Raw genomic sequence first — 26,625 nt, 5'->3', positions numbered from 1 at the left:
CTTACCCACCAGGACACTTCCTGACGTGTAAAGTGAAGTGTTATTGATTTCTGATAACATCTCATTGACTCCTGCGCTCCTGGATTACCTCAGGTGTTTCAGCACATTGGCGCCCCCTGCTGGACACACCTGTCACTACACCTCCAGCTGTACAGGACATTTTAAAAAGCACGCTGACGGCGCAAAACTGCTCTCTACACCCTCTGCTGTGCACAGCGGAGCGGGGACAGCAGCGTTCCCCCTTTTCATGCACCAGAGAGATGAGCCCGTCCCCGCGTGTCACAGTGACCGGTAAGCCCGCTCCACACCCTGCATGTGTGCGTGTTCGTGTTCCTCCACCGCGGCGAGCTGAGCGCCTGTCACCTAAGATGGTGAGCCCGGTGCAGGGCAGATCTCTGTGTTGTGTCTGCTCTCTGCTGCACGCCTTTAAGGTGGGAGGTCCCTGCTCTGCAAATGTTCCATGACGTGCAGATGGGGGGTTCACAGGGGGTTCTTCTCACGTCCGGGCACTTCAGCAGGCTATCCCCGCAGCCTGGACCCGCACATGACAGCTGATCCCCCCCGAATAACAACAACAGAGAGAGGTGTGAGAGGTGGGGGGGAGGCTGAGCGTATCATCACATAGGTTTAAAAAGGTAATGTCCTGAAGGAAATACCGATTCAAGACAGAGCAGTCTACTGGATCAGTGCCTTTTCTATGGTGGGGCTGCAGTTAATGATTATATTCATGATCACTCAATTAACATTTATACTATTAAATCTTTTAAAAATGGTCAAATTGCCTGTTTTGTGCGAAGACATCTAGTTAAGAAGACCCTTTGTGTGAAGGTCCCTGTGATAAACGTTAGATAAAAAGAAGCTTATTATCATTAATAAGACAGTAAATGATAATAATACTATTTTATTTGTTTGTTTATTTGACAGGAAAGCTTCTTAGCTGTACAAAGACAACATCTATGTTAAGAAAAGACAATACATAATCACTATACAACAACACTTCAGCAGTAACAACCAGACTGCATGAGATGAATGTTTGTGTTTATGCATGATATGTGTAGTAGCATCATAAACATGTTTACTGTTGAGACAAAGCGTTGGAAAATGCTCATCGTACTTCCTCAGTCAACAGGTAAAACCCCCAAAATATTGAGTAACAAACAAAAAATAACACAAACAAAACAAACAAAACAAAACAAGCAAATATTCACATTTGAGTAGCTGGAACTACAAAAATATATTTTGGGCATTTTAGCCTACAAAATAATTTAAAGGGTAACTCCACCAATGTAATCTGATAAACTGCCTCCAGTGATGTCACTCAGTGGCTAAATTGCATTGTGGGTAATGTAGGCAGCATGTTTTGAACTCTTTAACACCGTTCGACGATCAAAATCAATACAGCAGAGCCAGAGATGTCGCGTTTATCACGCCACTCATTCTTCTTTCTTTTCAAAATCTGACGACTAAAATGACCCACAATGCAACTTAGCCACTGAGTGACATCACTGGAGCAAGTTATCAGAGTACATGCAGCTTCGTTTGTAGCCGCAAAAAGCTTTATTTAACTTTTGTCACATATTTAGTCGTAGTACACCACAACACCTGTAAACACAAATTTTAATGACGATTGATCAGTTATCAAGCAGATGCTAATTTGATTTTCTGTTTGTTGATGAAATGATTGTTTGGCCAATCCTTTCAGTTAGTCAGCTGTAATATTATATATATTGTAGTTTTATGACTCTCTGCTTATTTCCTCTGTCGTTATCTCCATCCTCACATCTGATCACACATCGACGTGCCGTCTGTGAGGCCGCAGCCTCGTCTCCTCCGCTCATATCTGCAGTCTCGCTGCTGTAATCTTTTTGGTGGTAATTATATATGTAGACAGGAACTGGGAGAAAAAAAAAACTGCTACAGACGTTGGCACGGTTGCCATGGAAACACACAATCATGTCAGATTATTTTCAGGTACTGCCGCTGTGATAATGGCATCAAGCACGACCGGTTTGAGACGCTGACTTAGAGGGACGGATGAATGAAAGGGTGGTTTTTTTATTGATCGATAGGTGAACCAGGTTTGATGAATGATGATTTAGGATTTTTTTTTTTTTCAGTATTTATTGGTGTTTGTATCAGCTGTTTGTTCAACCTGCAGTGATCAGCGTACCCCTGTAAGTGATACCTCAATCAGCCATATGACAGCCACTACAGCCTGCATGGAGGTAAACCTCATTCCTTCCATTCATAAACATTCCCGCCCCCCCCCCCCACCACCACCACCACCACCACCTCTCTCTGTTGCCCCCCTCTAATATCATTAGAGGCCTGCTCGTAGCCGGGTGCATGTGCGGTATTCAATCACATGCAATTTTGTGGCAGATTTGAGCCGGTCAGCAGAGCCGCGGTGTAGCTTTAGATAGTGGAAATGCCAAGCAGTGTGGAACATCCTGGGGGACAGACCATTATATTTATAGAGATGGGCGACTTGACCTTCACTGCACATTGAGTATCAGCCATTTTAGTGCCGCTCCTCTAGATACTGAATACAGCATAATGGATCTCAGCTGCAGTGCAGTTAGTTAGCTTCAACTTCATCTTCGGCTTGTTAGAGGCTATATCTAATAATAGCTCTCTGCAATTCCATACTGTGGAGGGACTCTGTCAATACACAGTCTCTGCATTCACTGCTCCTCTGGCACACGGCGAGTCCAAGTTTTCTGGAGGAAATGCGCTGTGAAATTACAGTTTTGCAGCGCAAGGAAATAAAGGCTCTGCCCATTTGCCTCATTCGAATGCTGCGCTCAGGAGGTGAAGTTCAGCTATAAGTCGTTACATAAGTTTAAAGCCTTTGTTCTGCTGTGTAAGCTTTATGTTGAGAGTGAGATATGCCTCCGCTATAGCCCAAAGCCAAGGACTCCTATTCATAGAGGCACCCAGTTGTTCTCACCCAATGGCACAGAGTGAAACTGAGCAGGATGGTCAAAGCGGGTGAAGTATTTATAGTTGTGTAAATTATATTGTGCTGAAAAGGCCAGAGTTTCACACAAATGACCGAGGAGGTGGGATCAGATGTATATTCAACTCGGGGGAAAGACCCAGTTTGTTGTATTCAGAGGCATGATTAGCATTATGAGCAGCTTCCAGACAAAATATTGATGGAAATGGATTTTGATAAGACAGACAGACTGGCAATTATTCAACCATCACTTCAAATTAAAACTCAGTGATTCGTCATGTGATCTACCTGTGGCTGGTCCAGGTGGAGCTCAGACTATTTAGTAGCTTCGTTTAGAGCAGGTTATAGTAGTTTAATCTAATCTCATGTATGTTTCACATGTACATTCAAAGTATCTGCACCAGTCAAATACACCTGGCAGAGTAGAAACTACAACCCTGCCTTCTGAAATACTTTGTAGAACAAGTCAAAACAAACAAACGGAAATTCTCAAATGTGATTGTCACGACTAGACTAACTACTGAGAGAGGAAGTAACACTTTCTCCCTCTTCCAAATGAAGTGTTGAATTCAAAAGCAAGAAAACACATCTTTGCTCCATGAAACACAGATTCTTACATTCCCGATGCACTGTCTGTTTGTTTCCCCACTTTGTTTGTTAGATTTCACAGTTGAAAGAGAAATATTACACAAAAGATACGAGAAAAACAATGCACAACATTTGTTACTCCGTGATTTGGACATAAATAACTCGAGATCTGGAGAAAATGGAGGAAATAATACAGAATGTTTGATCCATGAGTATATAGGGCTTCCTTATTTTAGTGCTTATTGACAGACATAACTAATGAATGGGCTCATTATTCAGATTCAGATTCAGACAACTTTATTGATCCCAAAGAGGGCAATTCATTTGCAGCTCACCCCGTCCACAATCACACAAGCAACATCCAATATTTACATCAGTGAAGGACAGCAAGATAAAGAGCTATGGTAAAATAACCAATCAAACCAAGTACAAACACCTCAAAATGGCACTTGTACTTAGTTATTTCCAAATCTGTTAGATGCTTGTTGAGGTAAAGTTTCCTCTGAAATAACTTGTTGATCAGGAAGCATCACAGGCAGCTCACTAACTGACATGTGACAGGCTGTTATGTGTAAGGTGGAAAGAAAATAGGTAACAATGAGATCACAAAGGCGCCAGACATCTTATTCCTTCCTCAATTAGGTAATTAGTCTCAATTTCAAATATAATGCAGCTGCATTTACTTGAGGAGAGTCGAACAATACCGTCTGTGGCTTATAAAACAGTCTCATTAAATGATCTTCATAAATCATGTAACAAGAAAAGTGTTTATCAGGAAGATCTCCAGAAGTTGCTGTAGGAGCTGTAATAGCATCGTGTCACACTGAACTCATACATCTGATTCACAGGATGAGCTTTGCAGCTGCACATAATCTGCAGCATTGTCCTAGTTTTCTCCCGTGTTAATGACACCCTCATCACGACTCTCTCCATTCACAAAGCAAAATCCTGTCGTGATGGGAAGAACTGGCTCTGAACAGGCTGTGGGTGTCTAAGAATTCGGAGAACATGTCTAATTTTTGCAGCCTCCTCGCAGCCAGCCACATGCTGTCTTTTCATTGAGCTCCTTGTCGATGTACAAACTGAATAGGATCACTCTGTAGGAAATGTATATTCAGAGCCGCTGCACCGTGTGATTAGTGTCTTTCAAGGCGCTTGTCACTTTGCTTATACCCACATTCTCTGTCCGACCGGTTTATATAGATCATTATAGTTCTCGAATGTGTCTACCTGAATGAATCAGGCTGAAATATATAAATGACTGGAATCTGGGGGATGAATGAAGCTTTTCTGGTAAAGGTGATGTTTAGCTCTCTGCATCATGATATCTGACTCCCCACTCTGTGTGTAGTGTGAGGCAGCTGCTGCCGTGCTTTGAAACACAGTGAGAGGAGAGAGGAAAAGCGTCCTTAAATGTGGGCTGTTGTGTAATCCCTCCCAGGGCCCCTTTGCTATTTTTGTGCCTGGGTCCGCACGTCACGGTTGGGTATTTTCTCTGGTGACTAGCTCGCATCAATAGATCTTCTAATGTACACCCAGTCAGGCAGCAGCTTCATGACTGATGGGACTTTACCTTGCTAATTTATTTCATTATTGTTGCTCAGACATGAGGAGAATGGGGAAACGGACTATGCAGCATGAGGAATGTCACATGTGACTGTGGATATGGGACAGGGGACTATTCAAATGTCAGGTTTGTATGAGGATTATATTTGATATGTGAATGTCAGTCGAGGCTTTTCTTCCCATCAGACCTTGTGCTTTATGTCATTCTGATCACAGAGAGAGCTGTTGATTCATCCCGCATGCTATGTGAGACTGCCACAGAGGATTTTCACCATCCAGCCTCTCTGAAGCCGGTCATGATATTTATGGATTTGTTGTCAGGCGTGAGGCTTCATGCCTGTTCTGTTCCCTTTAATGGCCAACTTAGCCTCTAATGATGTAATGCAGCGGCATAACGATGCTCTCCACAGCCAGCATTTGTTTGCCCATTGTCCTCTCTCGAAGGTATGTGTGCTTTTTCACATGAATCTCTCCATCGGATATTTCTCCATCCATCCATGCGGACATACTGTAACATCGGCAGCCCACAGTCGTCCTGACACACACCTACTGCCACCCACCTGCCTCCTGTTGTTGCACGTCATTGCTGCTGTGTCATATATTTTCGTAAAGGTTACAGCTTGTTGCCGGGAGCGAGAGAAATGTGCAGTGAAAAGGGTCCGCTGGTACGAGAAAGTCTGCTGAGAGACTTGTCAATGAGACTCTGAATGTGTCCCTCGCTCTCTGTCAGGCTCAGTTCAAAGGTATGCATTGTTTCTGAGGGTCTTATCTGGCTGTCACTCTGCACCCATATTCCCCTTCCCTCCTCTCGTAGCTCACAGAGGATGGAAACTAAGCAATGAGGTCAGATCGACCTTGAAAGGGAGCTCCCTACCAGGCCTCTGAATTTTGTTACCCCCGAGGCACCCAACTTAGTTTACCTCCGTAAACCTCCCCTCTGAATCATGGATCATTCCGGTCTGAGGCAGCCCTTCGTATGCCTTCATTATTTTTCCTCTAGAAGGAGCGTTCAATGAGCATTTTCAAGAAAACACACACACAAACGGGAGATTATCATCCGCACAGCTGCTTTCAAGCATCTCCTGGCATCTCGAGTCACCTTGGCTTCGTATCCTCTGGTTTATGCCTGAGGAGTGTGTGGTGTGCTAACAAAGAAAGAGAGGGAGTGAGAGGAAGAGAGTCGGAGGATGTCCTAATTAAGGGGAACTCAGAGGGTTTGAACCAGATAATCTTACATAACCTCGTTAGGGAGGACACAGCATTTGATACTGAGAAGATGGAAATGACGTGCCCTCAGAGACATGTCCCCATGGCCCCAAGCAATTCACTTTAACCACGATGATGATGATGATGATGAGTCCGGCATGTGTATGTGCGGGACGGTATGTGGTTCCCCCTGCAGCTCAGTGTGGAGACTATGACACTAGTGACACAGAGAGGCTAAAGGGGGTCGAATCCCACATGAAGACAGGGAACTTCAGGATGTTACGATATGAGCTGAGCAGGAGATTTTGTTGTTGTTCGGTGCAGGTAGACTCATCACACTTCATCACCCATCATCTGACACCTGTGTGTGCTGGCATGCATCAACACACACACCGTACTTCAGAGACACTTTGTTGTCCCTGACATTATCTTCTGCAGGGCTCTGAGTATTAGTATCCGCTGACATTTATATGTTTCTTGTGATGGGCTACAATGTTGACAAATGTGGTGAAAGTGAAATTAATAGTGAAATGTTAAATCTGGGATATATAATGAGGGAAGTCGCTGGGTGGACAGTGTTGACATTGTGGTCAAATATTAGAAAGTCAGCTGTACGGATCACATTAAAGTCATTTTATGGCAATAAATGTATTTAAGTATCAGAAGTAGAATTAAATTACACACATTGACCGATTATGTTGTGTTTTTATTTGATGCTAATAAAATAAATTAACTTAATAACGCACAACTCGTTTTAATTGTTTTGTTGTTTTTTCTTCTATTTAGATTTATCATATTTGATTTATTTATTTACTTTTTTCTCTTTAATGTCACTTAGTTTGAGGTTAGTTAATATAACTGTCCATGTAATGGTACATATTCCATTTACTGCTATTCTTCTTCAATATAGACACAATGTTCATTGTTCCTTTTCTTGTTAAGGCGAAGCCCAAGTGGGATTTGTACTCCTACAATCTTCTCTCAGGTCTCAAGATTCATAAAAAAAGCACCACTTTGGCTGTGATGTAGGATGCAATCTGCAAATTCACTAGTAACTAAAGTTATTGAATAAATGTAGAGAGTGAAAAGTACAATATTTTCCTCTAAATGTAGTGAGAGGAAGTATAAAGTAGCAAAAAATGTAAATACTCTTTTCCTTTTCTTTTTACCTCGTACATCCCATCACTGATTAAGGATATTTCACAGTCAAGCCAACAGTTTTAACAGTATTAATAAAAGTTGTCCGCCTCATGGTTCCCCGTGAACTCACATATGTGTGCATTCAAATTAAAGTGACAGTCCTCACTGTGATGAACGTTTATATCCCGACACATTGTAAACATCTACAACCCTTCACGACACACATGCTACAGTAAAAAAAGCACGTGCCTTAAATACCTACACACATCTACACACGTTCACACGGCTTCAGCAAATTTGGGGCATCTGCCAGGCTTGACATGAGGTACCTTTGGGTGTTTTTTAGAGGCTGGTAAAGAGAAAATATTTTTTCCATTCCTGCTGCGATGGAGCTCATTATGAATTTTATACACCGATTTTATTAGGAAGACTTCTAGGAAACACTTGAAAAGCTCTCCCACTCTCAATGAGTCAGATTTAAAAATGAAATCTATTAACTTTTTCACATTTTTTTTGTCTTGATGATCCTCTTGTGCATCTAAACGTTGTCCTAATTGTCCATTCTGTCTGATTTCTTTCAGGTGACCCTTCCCTGCAATCAATTCACACGTATGTTAATATCACTACAGTTACATAACAGATAGTGTCCTTGAAAATCGATCCCAAAGAGAGTGACATTGGATTCATGGAGTCACTTGAAACTACTGCAGGGGTGAAAAGCTCCACTGAGGGCCAGGACAGAAATGTTGCCCAGAAAAAATGCACCTCAGAGGCAGCGCAGACTAAAAGGAGTCCGTCGGTCGAATTGGAAGGAAAGGGGTGGCACCAACAACTGCAAGACAGTCAGAGCAGAGACACGGGTGGTTTCAAAGAAATGTCTGACTCAGGGAAATCACTGCAATTAGAAGATCAGCACTCCCAAATCCAGTCCACAAGCCATCAAGACTATGAGGTGTCTTCACATTCAGTACAGCCCACAAAACAGTTTCCTACTGGCAGACAGAAAGCTGTAGGTCACTTAGTTTCTGCACAGTCCCCAGGACCTGCATCTCACAGGAAGTCCACCAGTTCACCTGAAGTCCAACAACAGTGCTCCCATTCAGGGATGGATCAGCTGTCAGAGACTGTGTGTAAGGTGGAACAGAAACCACAAAAGCCTGGCAAGTATGTTTGTGATTATTGTGGAAGGGCATGTGCCAAACCGAGCGTGCTTAAGAAACACATTCGCTCACACACCGGGGAACGGCCCTACCCGTGTGTCCCCTGCGGATTCTCCTTCAAAACCAAGAGTAATTTATACAAACACAGAAAGTCTCATGCTCACTCTGTCAAAGCTGGAACAGTGCCACTCTCAGAACTTGGTTCTTACAATGCCAATACAGACCAGGGGTCTTTTGAAGGGGAAGGAGAGTTATTCTCTGATGCTGAGCAAAGCACGGACACGGACGAGGACACTCTTAACGACCCGCTGCTGCTGCTGGACTCTCCAGTGGAGGGATCAGATAACACGGCTGTAAAAGTACTAAATCTCATTGCTCAGAAAAAGGGAGCCACGTCGATGTCAGCTCAGGATGGTTCATCCCAGCCCCAAGAAATCAATGCACCTCCTGCTGCTGCCGAGGCTAGCCGTGCAATCCAATCTTGCACGATCAAACAGAGGCTTGCACTTCGGCTGTCTGAGAAAAGAAGCAGCGACTCTGACCACAATCTGTCCCTCCCGAGTCAGTCGAGCAAGGGCAGCACGGACTCAGGCTACTTCTCGCGGTCCGAGAGCACCGAGCACCAGACCGGTCCTCCGAACACTAACGCCAAGTCCTATCAAGAAATTATGTTCGGGAAGTGTTACAGGCCAAGTCCAAAACAGACAGCTGCCTTTGTGGCCTGCAGCACAGACTCAAGTGAGTATACTGGGAGGCGCTCAGAGAAAGGTGTCTCTCGCGTGTTCACCCAAGAAAAAGACACTGTGGAGTCAATCAGAATAAACACAAAGTCATTCACGAGGGAGGAGGTAAAAGAACCCATGTTAGATGCCGATATGGGGCCTCTGATCAGAAGCAACTCTATGCCAACGTCCTCAGCAGTGTGTCTGACTATGCCTCAAGCCCTCAGAGGCAGCCACTCGTTCGATGAGAGAACAAGCACCGGGGGCATGAGGAGGCTCAGGCGGCAAGCTGCTTTCGAACTCTCGGCGCATGACGGCCACGCAGACACTGACAGCCACGGAAAGATGAGCGAGAGTGGCACATCACCCTCAGGATTGGAAATGGAAAATTACCCCTCTATGGCGTCTAATATGAGCCATCAGAGACATGCAATGGAGCTGGCAACACGGAAGCGTCGGAAAGAGAAGAGGGAAGAGGAGGATTTGCAAGGTCAATATGAGATCCATCACGAACAGTGTGAGGAAATGTTTGATTCGAGTAAGGATTATGATGCGAAGCAAGCTGCAGCCGGAATTATGGCATTGGGAAAAGGACATTCTTCAAGTATGCTAGCACAGATGGACAGGTGTGACATGGACATATCAGTGAGCCTTGAAATGTCTGGTCGAAAAACTCTGGGGAATGTAATTTCTGTCATCCAGCACACAAACTCATTAAACAGGCCTCACTCCGAACAGTCAGATTCATACAAGTATCACGGGCAGAGACAGGAAAGCATTTCTTCATTTCAAGCTATGGAAGCAAGTGATTCATACGAGATGGAAAGGATTGATAGCAGGCTGAGGCAATCATTTCAAATGGGCCCCAAACTTGTGCGGCAGCCCAACATACAAGTCCCAGAAATTAGGGTGACAGTAGAGCCTGACAGTCCGGAAAAAGCTCCAGAGGTGCAGGTGAAGGAGCCAGAGAAGCACGTGGAGGAGTTTCAGTGGCCTCAGAGGAGTGAAACTTTAGCACAATTCCCTCCAGAAAAGCTCCCTCCAAAGAAGAAAAGGCTACGCTTAGCTGATATCGAGCACTCCTCTGGTGAATCTAGTTTCGAGTCTGCCTGCACCAGCCTCTCCCGCAGCCCGAGCCAAGACAGCAACTTATCTTACAGCTCCACCTTCTCTTTTGACAGAGAGGAGAGCTTGAAGTCAGTCTCTCCAGCCAGGCAGGATGAATTTGGCAAACCGCTTGAGCTCTTAGCTGTGCCAGGCAGCGGGCACTCCCTCTCTGTGCTCAACCAGCGTCAACAACATGAAATGAGACGCTCCTCCTCGGAGCAGGCGCCGTGTAACTTGCGCAAGGAGTTCCCAGAGGTACGCAGCATATCATTTGACTATGGCAGTCTGTCTCCCACATCCAAAGTTAGACACGTGGACATCAGCGCAGGCCACTCGGCTGTGAGGGAGAGAAGGAGGGGGAACTTGGTGCGACAGGAGTCACTGAATATGGACGCTGAGGTAACACAAGTCCCATCACAAGTGTTTCCGCAGTACCTCAGCAGCACCTCCCCTCCATTCACAGCAGTTGCTGCTCTGCCGCAGACTTTGCCAATATTCTCCACCGGGAATACATTTCCCCAGCTGTCACATCCGAGCCTGTTAGTTCCTGTAAGAATACAGACTCACGTGCCGTCCTATGGCAGTATCACGTACACCTCAGTGTCGCAGATTTTCGACAATCAGTATGACAGTATTAGCTCCAGTTCATCCACCTCACAGAATCAAACTTCACGTTTGTCTGGAAATGTTGATTCTCATAATGTATTAGCTTATACCAGGCCACCTTCGATGCAGACCATCAGCGTTGAAGCCCTTGATTTGTCGTCAGCTAAGCTCAAGACGGGCATCCCTCTCTCTCTGACCTCCAGAACCATCTCGACCACTAACGCCTCCAGTGGTGGCACTAACAAACGGATGCTATCCCCCGCCAGCAGCCTGGACCTTTTCATGGAGGTCAAGCAGCAAAAACGTGTGAAAGAAGAGCGAATGTTTGGGCAGATTGTAGAGGAGCTGAGTGCTGTGGAGCTGGGAAAAAGTAATTTGAGTGAAGAGAAGGGGCACGGGTCAGAGATGCAGGGTGCATCCACACCTCATGCTCCGGATGACTCACGTAGGAGTAAATTTATCACACTTCAGCAAAAAGTATCCGAGGCCACCGACCACGGATTTGAGTCAGCTATGGAAAGCAGCTCCCTGGAAACCGGCTCTCCTCCCTACTCCATGATATCAGCCAGCGAAGTGAAAGAAGTTGGCACGGAGAAGCGAGTGCAGATGGATATGGTGGCACAGCTGGTTACCAGTCAAGACATCCTGATCTCAGACGCTGAGCATTCAAAAGTGTTATCTCAGTTTCCAAGTCTTCGCACGACGACAGGTGTGAGCTGGTGTTATCTCAACTACACCAAGCCGAGCTGCTCGCACAGCAACGCCCCTTTCTTCTCCGTGTACGCCACCTGGTGTGTGAGTTCCCACAACCCGAACCCTCTCGAACTGAGTACCAGCGCTGCTCTGGCTCTGCTGCGGTCCAAACAGAGGGGAGACAAGGTTATGTACACCGTGGCCGCCATGTGTCAGCCTGGCACCGGGAAACTGGTTTCATCCCTCATCCTGTGGAGGCAGACCATGGAACAGGTGAGGAAATGATCGCTGCATATTCCTAAAGGATCAGTTCACCAAAAAAAGAAAATTCAGTCACCTCCTTGAGTCCAGAAACATCCTCTGGAGCTTCACAGCAAAACAGCGTTGCAGAAATATCCATATCTGCTGAAGCAGGGATGTGTGTGGGGACAGTAAACAAACATAAACAGGCTCCATAGAGCTCGTCCGGCGTAACACAAGTCTGTGGAAGTCCAAAGGTCCCATATTTATTTTAAAAGACGTTATTTACACCCTTGACGCACGGCCAAGCTTGTGCGCCCACTTTAAACAGGGTGCGTGTTAATGCTTTTAGCTTCGCAGCTACAGTGGAAGATTTGACTTATAAAGGGTGTAAATAACATCTTCATCAACAATTCGGGATCTCGGGGCTTCTGGAAACTTGGATTACATTGTTTTTGCTCGTTCACTTTTTCACAAGACCCCAGTTACTTGAGTTGTTTAGCAGAATGCTGCAGCGCTGTTTTGCTGTGAAGCTCCAGAAATGTTTTGTGGACTTGAAAACTTTCCATCTGCACGGGGTTAAGTAGATAATGACTACGAATTATCAATTTTGGCTTAACCTTAAGTTTGAACACTCATGAGAACATTTTGTCATTTATGACATATTGAACTGGTCTTGCTAATATCACAATTACACATAAGGAAACTACAGTTATTAAGTAAATACACTATTAAATACTCTGCGTATGTCACTAAGAGATAACAGTGAAATGTAGAAAGTTAAAATGACCTCACCGACCAGAAAATGGCAAACTACACACTTCAAATCTTTTGGCAGGAGCGACAGCAACTATTGGCAAGTATCTGGATACATTTTTTTCCTGCTTCTAGCTGTGATTTTCAAAGCTTTGATTCGTCACTTGCTGTGTTGGCAGTGGAAACACCAGACACCAAAGTTAAATTCAAGTGACTATCATGTACCTTGGCAATGGAGGGCTGTTAAAATGTACACATAAAAAACTTAATTCATTCCTAAGAGTCATCTGTCCTTAGTTTTTCCTCAGCAGCAGCAGCAGCAGCAGTAATCCATGTTTGCAAAACATGCTGTGTAACGCCACGTGTGACACACAATACTGGAAGCGTCGCGTTACGTTGTCGATAAGGTGTCCACTTAAATGGATGTTAACAAAATGTTTGATCATCTAATTCAGCTGCAGAGGAAACCGGAGCCCAAAGAGTTGGACATCACCTACGGGAAGAAGGTGAAAGACGTCAGCTGCAGAGTGAAAACGGCCAAGGAGGAGTGGAAAGAGAGGGAGGCCCCCACAACCCAAGCGGTGCCAACGCGTATTAAGATATTCGAGGGAGGGTCAGTGAAGATATTAGTTATCATAACACTTGTCATTTCTGCTGACAGCAAGTACAGCAGCTATATTAGGGATGTTAGCGCAGTCACTATCCATCTGCATGAGCTCTTTTTACAGTTTTATGAATCCTCTCATTGGCATACTGTGTCTGTCCTTCAGGTACAAGTCCAATGAGGACTACGTGTATGTCAGAGGTCGAGGACGGGGGAAATACATCTGTGAGGAGTGCGGTATTCGCTGTAAGAAGCCGAGCATGCTGAAGAAACACATCAGGACCCATACGGACGTGAGACCGTACATCTGCAGGGTCTGCAACTTCGCTTTTAAGACTAAAGGTGAGCATTTCCTCAAACTCACACGAGAATTAGAAATACACCTCATAGGTGATACATGAGACTCGCTGTTCAGTTTAGATTTAAAACAAATGCATCTTTCTTATCAGTCTTTACTGTAATCTGTTTGTGTGTCAGATTTTAAAAATACCATTTGCAGCACAAGCACACGCTCTGTAGTTTTTGCTGCTATTTAGAGGTACTATGGTGCAATATCAGCAGCTTTGTCTCCTCATTGTTCTCTTCACTTTCTTTATTTCTCAGTTTCCTCTTGTAGTAAGAAAAAACAGAGGGTGTGGGGATATAAAATTTGGGTTAGGAAAATCTGTTTATGCATTGAAACTAGATTTACTAGCGGGCGTATGCTCCCGCGCATCTGTCGTAAAGCTGCTGATCCTGATCTGTGGCGATGAAAAATGGCCAGGACAGTTTTTTTGCACAATGTCATGATGTCACAGTGAAGCTAATAATCATATGAATTGTTGAGTAGATGTGTTTTTTGAGGTCACAGCTACCTTGACCTCTGACCACCGACATCTAATCAGTTAATCCTCGAGTGAACAAATTTGAAGAAAATCCCTCAAGGTGTTCTTGATTTCACAAGAACGGGATGGAGGGGCAGACGGACAACCTGTAAACATAATGCTTACGGCTATCACAGGCGCAGAAGCATAAAAACAGTGACTTATATGCTTCTTTTGCAGGAAACCTGACTAAACATATGAAGTCGAAGGCACACATGAAGAAATGTCTTGAACTGGGAGTGTCAGTGTCGATGGATGAGGCGGAGATACAGGAACATGGTAAGATGCTGATATATATATAATATTCTTGAACTTGAAGCAGAATAAATCCAACTAAACTGATGCGTTTTTTTTTATTAAAGTAGATGACACCCAACAAGAGTCCAAGACAGAGGTGGTGGTCCCGACCAAACACCAGTTCTCGGACGCAGAGGATTCTGACGGCATGGACGAAGACGTCGACGAAATCGACGAGGACGATGAGGAGGACGACGAATACGAGGGCGACTCGACTCCAAAGTTACGTTCAAGAAGCACGAGTCCTCAGCCGGTTGGGATTACTTCTCTGTCGGTCACAGCCACCGCCGCCATCCACGGCTATTCCCTCACCTCCCTACCCGACACCGATGTCCGCCCGCAGTCCTCTGTCAGGCGGACGGGCTCGGATCACCGTCCCGTCCTTGCAACAGACCAACGAGAGAAGTCCGTGGATGAAGACTCTTTGACTATGTTGTCTCCAGACCAGGCCAGCTTCCTGTTTGACCCCTATTCTTCTTGTCTGCTCTCTCCTGGTTGGGAGTCCCCTATCAGGGAGCCCTCCCCGTCACGCTTGCGTTACCCATCCCCAAGGCGAGAACTCTCCCCTCGAGGTCGGTCCTCTCCCAGATGGGATACCTCCCCGCTGAGGCCCGGCTCGCCCAGCTTCACACCCATTCAGCACCTCTCCCCGGCCTCAATTGAACGACCCATGTCTCCCGGAACGGAGCTGGCTGGGAAGCGGGAGTCTTCGGTCAGAGGCCGGCAGAGGGTCGTGCTGAGGGCAGTCTCGCCACGCAGGGGCTCTCACCAACACAAAGGCAGCGGTGATAAAACCAGACACCAGGCGAAGATGGAGATGGAGATGGCTCAACAACAAGCAGCCTTTGAAATGGAAATGGTATGTATCATGAAGTGGTCACCGGGTTCAACTGTACCTCTGCCAAACTGGGATTTAGTAACTGGCAAAGTGAAACAAAGACTTGCTAGCAGATTTGTATGATATTTGGTGGAAAGTTAGACCACTGGCAAAGGAACAAGTGAATTGGAGTTTTGGAACAGATTCTGAAATTTTAACACATCAGGATAGATTAGTTTGAAACATTTCTACTATTTTCTCATGAACTGCTGACTGAAAAAAAGGTATCTCATTCATCCGTCAACGTGTATTTTGATGTGGATCCAGAATAAAACATTCTCAACATTTTTATTTATTACAATAACAAATCTAAAAGATACATCTGGTAACACAACAAGGGCGGATTCGGCTTATGTATCTGTATCTGTAGCTTTTGCTTTAAACTACATTTCTCATGTGCTTCAGGAAGTTATTTAGCCTCTTCCTAAAAATGTTGTATTTCTTCGAGAGTTGAGTCTTTAGTGGGAAGAAAGTTGTGAGGTAACTAACTCATTTGTTGGTTCTCGGTGGGGGAAAACATATCGATAAGACAACATACCGTATCCCTTTCTTATGCAATAGTTATTGATACACTGGCGCCATCACTTCTTCATAACTCCTTGTGGTGTAAACTTCTGTGAGGCATAGTTGTATATTTCCTTTAAACTTTTTAAGTGTTCTGCTTTCTGGCAGTTCAGCCTTTCACTGACACCACAGTTTAATGGGGTGAATCAATATATAATTCCTGCACATTGCTCTTTTTAGGGTTATTTCTTCTTTAGTTAGATATTGTGATGCATTGCAATTGATTATTGCAGCGTCGCTGTATCCTGATACTGTTGTTATCGTGGGAAACGTACCGTGAATCGTATCATATAGTGAGTTAGATTTTTTCATTTGATCTGTAGAATACAAACACGAAATACTACAAACGTATTGTTAAGTGGATTGTGCAGCCGTGGCGTGGAGAGATCTGTCCTCCAAGTGCTGGTTAAAGTTTTTCACTAAATAATGCTGTATTCCTCACATTTCTGCGTTTTTGCTAACTGTAATATATTTTCACATGAGAACTTATCCTGGCAGTGTTGAAACTGCTGCTAACGCTGCCAATATGTCGTTTCAGGATCAAAGAAGCAGCTTGGCTTCCAGTCTGCCCGGTGCTGCCAGTTCTCATCACCAGAACATCCTCAGCCACCTCCCTCTTCACTCCCAGCAGCAGGCCCACAGTTTGCTCCCCGTCGTTCCTGTCGGAGGGCTCCAGATGTTGCACTCCCCGCCTTCCTCCAGCACTGATGTCACCCCCTCCTCGGCGCCAAGCCCCCAGAGCAGCGAGGGCCAGCGTTGCAGCAGCAGGGAGGGATCTGTCCACGGGCTGGAGACGGGAGGAGAGGACATCAGAGGCCAGAGCCAGCTGTCCGCTCAGGAGAAAAGCCTCGAACCCGGCGTCAGGGACAGCAGACAGGAGGAGAGCGTCCAGACCTGCTTGAAAGCCATCGCCTCGTTGAAGATCACCACGGAGGACCCTCATTGAAACCCCCTTTTTCGGTCTCCTTGATTTTGCTCCAGGAACAGATGCCCTCTGCTCCAACCTTGTGGTCCTCAGCCCTTTAGGCACATAACCTCATCTTTATCCCATTAGAGGCAATATAATAACACTTCCTCTGGTCTTGCACATGGCTCCAGACAGCTCCTTTTAAATCTGAGTGGAGATCAAACCTTCACCGCGAAGAAGAAGCCCACCCTGTCTGATGTGCTCGTCTCTCCGGAGACTCTTTGAAATGATTGGATGAGCAGCGGGATGTCTTGCGAGGTGGAGAATCATTATTGGGTGCAGGTGCAATATGGAAAGATATTATGCTAATATGCCTTTGTCTGACATAGTAGTTTGCGTACAATTGCACATAAATTATATTTATGGATTCTGTACAAATGTCCTTAACATATACTCCTTCTTAGATGCATACAAACAGTGTATTTTACTGTATGTGTAATTTGAAAAATAGACTGTTGTTTAATGTAATCATATCAAGGTGTGATGCAGTAGTGCAGTAAATAAAGACTATTTATAAGGGGAAAAGTATGTGTATTATGAAACAGTCTGACCAAATTTTAAGTAGACGCTTCTTGTGCAGTTTGGTGCTTCTAATCAAGCGGCAAGGGTCTGTGCCTTTATTTTGCTTTTCATCATTTTTGTTATCAGAAGGTTATTGTTGAATAAGGAAAAAATGTCAAGGTACTCTCGAGTGAGGCGCGTGACAGTGAGTTCGCTCAAAGGAGGGAAAAAAAAAAGAAGCTTTTTCTTTCTTTGTCCCGTCAGTTCTGCTCTGACGGACGGATGCAGCTTGATTTTATGTGAAACAATCTTAAAGAAATGTTTCTTATGTTGCATTTTTCTTAATGTTGTGGTTTTTATCTTGGTAAAAATGCATGGGATTTGCTATTGCACAAAAATAGAGGAAGTTAATATGTAATTATGAATACTGTAAGATGTATTTATATATTAGAACGTGAGCACTTATTGATACTGGTAAATATTTGACTACTATTTATATGGTATATCTGTACTTATGCAGCAGTGATGCAGTTATGCAGTGAGCCACGCTGGCATTGCTTTTGATCTCATGTATTTGCTTTGATTAAACAGCTTTTTATTTTTTTTTTCTCTCTTATACAGATGACCATAAGCATTTTATGAGTTTTTACGATGCACTTTCATCCTTCTCATCCTTTGATGTTGAACTGACTCGGTCAGCGGAGACGGGGGAGTAAAACGTGTTATGTTCTCTTGTGGTTTTTGAAACATTCCAGTCGTTTTTTCACGTGTTCTCATTTTTCGTGAAACATGTTGCACACAAATTTCAAGGGGCTATGATGATCAGTCAATAGTGTGTTTTCTTGCATTTAAACTGGATAAATCAATATCACTTACTGTAAGTTATCCTAAAGTAATGATGTTAACAGCGTGAGTTGGTTGACTATTACTGTGCTTCAGCTCAAAGTGTAAGTAATCATTCAACCGATGCATTACTTCTTCTTCTCTGTATATATACGTGTATTTTTATGATTTAAACTATTTTTGCAGTGTTTGAATTCTGAAAACTTTTTATGCAGATTGTTTATGTCTCTTTAAGAGGTAAAATGTCTGCAGTTTGACGTAACAGAGGTTTAACGAGGGCGGTATAATAGCACGGTGTTCATCGCTGACGCCGTGTCTCATCTTTTAAAAAAAAAAAAAAGAAAACAAGTGTATTCACATCTTCAAGTGGTTCTGTTACCAGTTTGAGAATGGATTTCAAAGTCAGAAAAAAAAAAACACTTTGTTCACTCATGTTTACATAAAGAAATTTTAAAGGTGCACTGCTTTAATTTTTGTGTTTTTCCCTTTTCTGGAGATGTATGTAGCTTTGATTTATGTAATTTTATTTGTCGTGGTTAACGGTGCAGAATGCTCATAAAATGTGAAGGGAAAAGTGAAGCCTTCGATTTTGCTTTTGCATACAGTATGTATTCAGATTGTGTTTTGTTTCTATTGTGTATTCATATTTACTGAACTGCATTGTGCCTCTCATGTCTATGAAATTCCCTGTAAAACACACAGAGGACGAATCATTTTACCTCTCAGCTAAGATCTTTTTTTTTTTTGTTTTTGAGGGGAGAAACCTCAGTAGCCAATCCGTTTGTTCAGCTATTTGCATCAGATCTGGTTAGTCAGGACGGAGTGCCTCTTTTATGCTATTGGGGACTTTATTGTTTTGGTGCTCTACTTTTTCAGATTAAATTCAAAAAATTGTTTTAAAAGAATATACTTCTAACCCAAGGATGTGTGTCGCAGACTTATTTCATGTTTTCTGAACTTGATTATTCAAAATGGCGTCCGTGCCTTTTTTTTCCCACCTGCGTAATTCACGGCTGTTTAAATTAGAGCGCACGAGGGAAGGTTTTCAGATGAGATCATTCACATTTTATCTGGAGGGGGAGTGTGTGGAAAAAAAAAAAAAAAAAAAAACTCCTCCAGAGTGAAAAATTGGAGAGACTCCTACCAGTGACATCCTCTGGTGAAAAATTATTACTGCAGTCATAACATGGAACAAGAAAAATAAATGAATGCTTCCAAAAATAGTTCTCACCTTGTGGATAATGTATTCAACCCGTCTCTAGGTTGCATCAAATTCAGCAAAACTCCTCTGCACATAACAGTGCAGCCACTGCTCTGCACTGCGAGTAAATACTGCATGTGTTAAGCATATATTAAGCCGGCAAATGACTGTGATCTTAGAGCATATTATCTTCTCTGGGTCGGGGAGGAGGTCTGTTCTAATTCTGGCCAATCAGAAAGACAGTTCATTTTTTTCCCTCTCCTGCTCGGCGACTCGGCCTGTCAGGCCCATTTGTTAGAATAATTATATGGCTGTTAACAGCATCTCAGCTTAAAATAAAATTAGTGCTGCATTGGTGTAAAGCAGCAGAGGTATCACATAAAATGGCCGCTGGAGATCTGAACGGGAAAAACCTTTTAAACGATGAAGCGTGCTCACACACCTTAGATTACAATCAGAGGAGGTTGTTTTCGTGGACGGACAGAGACACACAGTCCCTCTTGTCCTCCCTCTCTCTGCTCAGAGTGAGCTGTGCTCCTCTGGTTTATTTTGAGGTGGTCTTATCACAGCTGTTGTATCTGTGGTGGCAGCCTGTCCAAGCCCCTCGACACTCTTCCTTTTCCCACTCTGGCCCTTGGTCCTGGTAAGACCCCGTTTGCTCGTTACCCTGCTTCTTCAGGGACATTTACACCTAAATAGCGTAAAGATACTCTTAGATTCTGTGTTTGAGAGGCTTTCCACACCTCTTCTTCTTCTTTAAACTGTTTGTTTGAATTTGAATGCTTTTGTTGAGGCTTGCCTGTGTCACTTGTTAACAGAAACGGGAAGAGAGTCATTTTGTTTTGGACGACTCTTCCTTTTTTAAATTTATTTCTCTGATTCTGCACAACCACTGTTGTGTGTGAAGAAATCAATAACGCCTTTTCCTACAGTCATTTGTTTTTTAAAGTTGAATTTCCGTTCCGCCTCACTGCCTCCTTTAAAAACTATTGAATATAGATGGGGGGTCGCTTATGTAACACAGATATTTATAATAGTTGGGAATGCGGCGTTTGTACGCACAACCACTGACACTGACATCAATAAGAATGGATTAGAAATAAATAAATATCTTGCCCATATTAAGAAGTTCCTAAAATAGCCTGTGGGGTCTGGAACAGGTGCCACGCGCTCCGCTTGTGAAAGCTCAGGCAGTGTGAAGGCTGCACTAATTTTATGCACGTAAACAGGCTCTGGCTGTGAGCCTCCAGAACAGGCACTCAGGCAGCATGGCACTTCATTTCAGTCACTGTGCTACACTAATATGCTTTGTTACCACTTTAATTAACTGGGGTTGAATCATGTTAAATCAAAAAAGGGTCATATTTTCCTGAATGTTTCTTAAGATCACAACATAATCTGCCGTCAAGACCAAGAAAATACTGTACGTCTGTGTGTAATGTATCTCACCGAACTCCATCTGTATAGAATAGACAGCTGTTTTTAAGTGCCTTGCTTATTTGCTAACTTAATTAATCATTTGGTGTGAAAAATATCAGAAAACAGTGAGAAATACCTGTTATAAAATCCAACGTGACGTCTTTAAATGCCTTATATTTTAGTTCTTAACCTGAATATATTTAGTTTTCTGTCATGTATCATGAAGCATTTAACCAGCAAATATTTCACCTGAAAAATGACTAAAACCATTCATTGATTGGTTAAAAGACAGAAAAAAAAGGCAACTATTCTCCATCTAGTGTACCTTGTAGCCACGCTGAACTAAATTCAAACTGTGATGGCATGGATAGTGAGTGGAGGAAAAACGAAAGGTTCAGAAACACAAAAAACAGCTCGCTAACAGATTTGCAGAGCAGCAGGAGAATATTTCAAACACCCTGTGGTTGATGACTGAGTGCTAATGTTAGCAACAAACAGTGCAAAACAGTAACCTGAATAAAGTCGGTCCAAACTACTGCACTTTAACGGTGGTACTCAGAGAGCCTAGTATTTTCTGAGGTGGCACACGGTGTAAAGAGTCTCAGGATTAATCGACGACTGCTGCAGCTCCATTCTGTAAATCTGTAATCAGTCTATAGGTCTTCCTAATGTTCACAGCCGTAAAAGTACAAGTATAAATAATAAAATTAACAATGGCTGCATTCCACTTAGCTGTTTCAGTTTCAAGGTTGTGGTATTGTGCACACTGGGAGACCTGAGTGGAACACAGCCATTGTTCATGTTATGAGTCACACCTGTCCTTCTCCTAAAAATATCTGCTGTGAAAAGGCCTGTTGAGAAGCTCTTTCATATAACCAGAACTTTTGAATCTATTTTTAAGCAGAAAAATGTTTATTTCACAGCCGAACGGCGTCGGAGCAACGGGAAAATAAAACAAAAAACACAACACGGCTCAGGTCTAATCCAAGTCTGAGATCCCAAATTGAATTGATTTAGGAGAACGCTACGACGCTGACGAGACACATTAGTAAACACTTTGAAGTTGACATTGATTTGATAAATACAGGTCTTTGTAGTGTAATCATGTTAAAAAATCAAACTGAAAATCAGTCAAAATGATTTACGGTGGAGGGAAGTGGCTGTTAAAGCAGAGTGAACATGAGGTCAACGGGTCAGAGGTGATCACGAGAGACTAATCCTTTGGACAACAATGCCAGCAGGAGATGAATATCACATGTATTCCTCCGCTTCGTCACAGAAAACCAGCTGTTTCCCTCTTGGTACTAGCCCAGAATAATGGAGGCCTGTCAGATGAGCAGCCCTGCACCCGTGGGTCCGGAGGCGCCGCCAGCCGAGGGTCAGCACATTGACCTGACAGAGGACCTGGCCAAGCAGCTGGAGGACATCATTAGCACCTACCAGGCCGAGAATCCCGCTGAGCCAGAGGACGGGGAGGAGGTCACAGCCGTCAAGGAGTCAGACGCCCGCAAGGACCAGAAACTGGAGAAGAAGATGCTCAAAAATCTAGGTGTTCTGGTTTTTTTCAGAATGTTTTATTGATTTTAGCAGAGGTGGGTTTTCATTCAGCTCAGTCAGCGAAAGTCCAAGTTGTACTGAAAGCGATAGGTGTGTAAGCGGAGCTGTTATGCGTGTAAGCGCATCCATCCGCAGCAGACGAGCAGGTAAAATAGTATTTCCTCATGCTGTTTATAGTTGGCTTCAGTTGACCCACATGGGCAGACAGACTTCTAGTAAACATGGACAGTTACTGCTCTGAAACGAAGCTCAAACCTGACTTGACCGTCATGTGTGATTCTTTGTGGCTGTTCAGGGAAGGAGGCCATGCTGCTGATGCAAAGTCTGAACAAACTCAACACTCCAGAACAGAAACTGGAAGCTATCATCAAGAAGCACGCTGAGCTGGTGAGTTGAGGCTTATAGAGAAGAAGAAGTGGTGTGTATCTTTACTCTCAGGGGCATGTGGTGGATTTTTCCTGTGTGTTCTTGCAGTTGGAGGAGCATCGGAGCGATCAGAAGCAGCTGAAGCTTCTGCAGAAGAAGCTGCTCCAGGTGATGAAGGAGAAGGACCAGCTGCAGAGCGAGCACAGCCGGGCCGTGCTGGCTCGCAGTAAACTGGAGGGGCTCTGCCGAGAACTGCAGCGGCACAACAAGACCCTAAAGGTACCTCAAGCTGCCGTCGTGCCTCCTCTCTGTGAGGGAGAGGAAGTACGTAATCGAGTCTGAGCCACTGAAAAGGCCATTTGCTGTTATTTACTTGTTGGTGCCGGGTGTTGTAGCCATATGTTGTGCTCGACAGGAGGTGACATCAGCTGGCACCAACGATCAAACATTATGTCAAAGCTCCTGATTTGACCTGAAACTGCCACACCCACACGTCATGCTGTGAAGCCAAAGAGAGCCTACAGTGTTTAAATGCAGCTCATCAGCCTGATTATTGGGGAAATGTAAATGAAAATTAATACATAACATCATTTGCTTGGAGAGCAGCCGTGGTTTTGAATATTTTACTCAGACACAGATTGAAAATTCAGCTCAAACAACGTAAACATTTTAAAGAGACATAAAGGGACATTTAATGGTGAAATAAAGGGTTTGATGTGGCAATATATCATAATGCTTAGGAGTCTGAGGCAAGGGCGTGTTGAAAAGTGATGCTGACATAAGGGTAATGTCACAAGGCAAATTATTTCTAAATTATGAGCAAATTATTCTTGTGGACGTTCACATTAACCAGTCTGACCCAGCACAGTACTCAAGGGCGTCACTGTGTGTTGAAAAGTGACGGGGACACAAGGACTCTAGATATATGCGGTTTTGGACAACATAGTGAGGGGATTGTATGATATCTTGTGATTAACATATTGTGCTGTTGAAAAAGGGATGGGGGCAAAACAACTTTACGCTGTAAATGACACCCATGGTTTGAGGTGTGAAGTCACAACAGGCTTGGAAATTTCTTCACGAGTTAAACTTGAGTTAAACTTGAGTTAATTAAGCAAACGACTTTGTAAATCAATGATTTGAGGCATTTGACACCTGATTATAGTTTCTCAGCTGTGCAGATTTCCTGCTTTTCTTTGTCCACTATAATCCTCTACTTCATATCTTTCGGTTTCAGACGGTTAGTTGGCAAAAATAAGCTATTTAAAGAGACCACCTTTGCTTTGTTATATTGTATATTATATTTCCTGACATTTTAAAAGACAAAACAATCACTCGAGAAAACGATCTGCAGATTAATCTGCACTGAATGAATCATTCATTTACGCTCTTATAACATCACACTCAGCAGCAGTTAATCAGTTGTGAAGCTGATGTTGTGAAACCACAAAAAAGCTTAGATGCCGTCAGTTCAGCTAAATCCATCGACTGTGTAATATCAGGACAGAGCATTCAAAGACAACGCTGACGCCAGAAGGCCAGCAGGGTCAGTAATAGGTCAGCTTGTATGTAAGCTTATTACAAAATGTTTCTTAGTTTCTTAATGAGTTTATGGTGCGACGGATCCTCAGGTTCTCAGTCAGATACACGTTGTACAAATACGGTCACCTCTGGCTGCAGATGGCGTCAGCTGTAATGGCTTCAAAACGGTCATCTACAAAGCAATTGGTGACGTCAGAGCTCAGGGTTTATACTTCAAAGGATAAGCTAAATATGCTCCTAGCTCTATGTCACTGTGCTAATTGCAAATGTGTCACATGCAAGGTGGTTTTAAGCTCTCACATCCGTCCCTGACACTGCAGGAAGAGACCCTGCAGAGGTGCAGAGAGGACGACCTGAAGAGGAAAGAGATCACCACCCATTTCCAGGGGACGCTGAGCGACATCCAGGCCCAAATCGAGGAACACAGCACCCGCAACACCAAGCTGTGCCAGGAGAACAGCGGTCTGGCAGAGAAACTGAAGGGGCTCATTTCGCAATACGACCAGCGAGAGGCGGTATTGATCCTGACACGTGCACACGAGTTCAATACAGAGTGAATCTATAAACCCCAAGCTACATGCAAACCTACCTGGCATAACCTGAACTGTACCTCACACATCTGGGCCTCTGTGCCAGTTCCAACCTGTGAATTATTATCACATTTCACCCAGGTCTTACATTTATTAGCTGCAGTATTTCAGTTTTATGCAGCCAAAAAGCTCCCCGAGCAAGAAATGAAACAGCCTTTCTGTGTGAAAACGACTCCTATAAATTCTCCTGATTGTCTTCCAGAACCTGGAGAAGGTCTTCAAACACCGAGACCTGAAAGAAAAGCTGCTGGAGACCAAACTCACGCAGGCGAACATGCTGCTGAAGGAGGCCGAGGAGAAGCACAAGCTGGAGAGAGAGCTTGTACGTATTTGTGTATCAGATTTGTCGAGCGCTACGAGCACATTTGCAATCCTAATCCCCTAATGCTCATTTTCACGGGACGTTTTAATATTCCACAGACGGTAAAACAGGCGGCGGAGTATAAATTGCAAGTGAAGGTCATGAAGGAGCAAGAAATCGATATGAAGATCCAGGTACTGTAACAGGGCATCATGGGCAGTATTGGCTTGTTGTTCCTTCTCTCTGGATGCTCGTATAATGTGTTTTTCTCCATTTCTCCTCAGCTCGATATGTACTCCAAGAAGTTTGATGAATTCCAGGGCACGGTATCAAAGAGTAACAGCGTCTACAGCGGCTTCAAACAGGACATGGACAAAGTGAGAGCAGCATCCGCAGAATATTTGAAGTCAGCTTCATGATGCTGGTTATATTATTTGAATAAAAAATAGGATAGAAACTGGGATAAGAGCAGAAAGATCCCATGAGATTTACACTAACACTTAAACTGTATGATCCTATTTTTAGAAGTGGCTTTGAGCGTGCGGTGTGTAACGTGGTTTTTGTTGTCGTCGTGTAGATGGCCAAGAAAATGAAAAAGCTGGAGAAAGAGTGCCAGTCATGGAAGACTCGCTTTGATGGCTGCAACAAGAGTCTCCTCGACATGGTGTCAGATGTAAGGGACATTGTCTTCAGCTCAAAACAAAATATTTGGTTGTTTGGCATCCATGTAAAACCCACCAGAGGGCCGAAGAAAAGGCAGTGATTTCTTCACTTTAATCACTTTGTTTCTGTGCGTTTTAATCCTTTACAGAAAGCAATCAAGGAGAAGGAGTTTGAGCTCGTCTACATCAAGAACCAGAAGCTTGAGAATCTGTGTAGGGCTTTGCAAGAGGAGAGGAAGAGTCTTTACGACAAGGTGCAGGGAGCTGCAGGCAAACCGGACAGTAAGACCAGTGAACCAACGGAGAAGGAGGTCCCTGAGGTGCTGGAGACCCCTGAAGTGCCTAAAGACGACCACCCCGTCCAGAACGCCACAGCCCCCGCTGCCACACCAACGATCGCAACTCCACTGACCAATGAACTGGCCAAACTGAAGTCTGAGCAGGCCCGTCTGCAGGAGATCGCCAGTTCTTTCACAATCTCCCATGTTGTACCCACAGAAACAGTCGTTAGCCAATCACAAGGACTCTCTGAGGGCGTCCAGGAACCAGAGGAGAACCTAATACAGGAGAGCAACGGCGAACACCTCCAGGAAGTCCAGGAGGACGGATTTCAAGAACAGAGAGATCTGGAAATGCAGTCTGTTGATTAATGCAGCCACTACTGTGGAAAATTGTACCTGGTTCATGTGAGATTCATAGCAATAAAAAGAAAAATGCTGGCTTTATCT

At 44.0% G+C, this 26,625-nt stretch overlaps 2 protein-coding genes across 5 annotated transcripts; both read left to right on the top strand.

Annotated features, from left to right (window-relative positions):
- The first annotated feature begins 190 nt into the window (after positions 1 to 190).
- On the top strand, positions 191 to 19,181 carry hivep2b (HIVEP zinc finger 2b). 3 transcript variants are annotated; one of them, XM_084381283.1, is made up of 7 exons: positions 191 to 291; positions 8,041 to 12,020; positions 13,199 to 13,356; positions 13,514 to 13,689; positions 14,391 to 14,489; positions 14,573 to 15,366; positions 16,487 to 19,181. In XM_084381283.1, the coding sequence occupies exons 2-7, from the start codon at positions 8,145 to 8,147 to the stop codon at positions 16,892 to 16,894; spliced, it is 5,511 nt and encodes a 1,836-aa protein (XP_084237409.1). In that variant the 5' UTR covers positions 191 to 291; positions 8,041 to 8,144; the 3' UTR covers positions 16,895 to 19,181. The 3 variants fall into 3 exon arrangements, with proteins under 3 accessions (XP_084237409.1, XP_084237410.1, XP_084237408.1); XM_084381284.1 differs by lacking the exon at positions 191 to 291 and adding an exon at positions 5,050 to 5,240 and having other exon boundaries at positions 14,576 to 15,366; XM_084381282.1 differs by lacking the exon at positions 191 to 291 and adding an exon at positions 5,050 to 5,240.
- A 792-nt stretch (positions 19,182 to 19,973) lies between these two features.
- txlnbb (taxilin beta b) lies at positions 19,974 to 26,622 on the top strand. 2 transcript variants are annotated; one of them, XM_084381461.1, is made up of 10 exons: positions 19,974 to 20,103; positions 22,188 to 22,428; positions 22,732 to 22,823; positions 22,911 to 23,081; positions 24,665 to 24,859; positions 25,137 to 25,256; positions 25,355 to 25,429; positions 25,520 to 25,612; positions 25,813 to 25,908; positions 26,047 to 26,622. In XM_084381461.1, the coding sequence occupies exons 2-10, from the start codon at positions 22,197 to 22,199 to the stop codon at positions 26,545 to 26,547; spliced, it is 1,575 nt and encodes a 524-aa protein (XP_084237587.1). In that variant the 5' UTR covers positions 19,974 to 20,103; positions 22,188 to 22,196; the 3' UTR covers positions 26,548 to 26,622. The 2 variants fall into 2 exon arrangements, with proteins under 2 accessions (XP_084237587.1, XP_084237586.1); XM_084381460.1 differs by having other exon boundaries at positions 19,981 to 20,103; positions 22,159 to 22,428.
- The last annotated feature ends 3 nt before the right edge of the window (positions 26,623 to 26,625 follow it).

Source organism: Pagrus pagrus (genome assembly GCF_965226575.1).
Source record: "Pagrus pagrus genome assembly, chromosome: 18".
In the NCBI taxonomy this organism is placed as follows: Eukaryota; Metazoa; Chordata; class Actinopteri; order Spariformes; family Sparidae; genus Pagrus; species Pagrus pagrus.
This window is presented reverse-complemented; position numbering and strand designations above follow the sequence as displayed.

Bases quoted from the DNA above. Each gene is read 5' to 3' on its own strand.
- hivep2b (XM_084381283.1), top strand. From the start codon at position 8,145: ATGGAGTCACTTGAAACTACTGCAGGGGTGAAAAGCTCCACTGAGGGC. The intron at 13,690-14,390 runs GTGAGCATTTCC...CTTCTTTTGCAG, and splicing joins CTTCGCTTTTAAGACTAAAG to GAAACCTGACTAAACATATG. The intron at 15,367-16,486 runs GTATGTATCATG...ATGTCGTTTCAG, and splicing joins CAGCCTTTGAAATGGAAATG to GATCAAAGAAGCAGCTTGGC.
- txlnbb (XM_084381461.1), top strand. From the start codon at position 22,197: ATGGAGGCCTGTCAGATGAGCAGCCCTGCACCCGTGGGTCCGGAGGCG. The intron at 25,613-25,812 runs GTGAGAGCAGCA...GTCGTCGTGTAG, and splicing joins TCAAACAGGACATGGACAAA to ATGGCCAAGAAAATGAAAAA. The intron at 25,909-26,046 runs GTAAGGGACATT...AATCCTTTACAG, and splicing joins TCCTCGACATGGTGTCAGAT to AAAGCAATCAAGGAGAAGGA.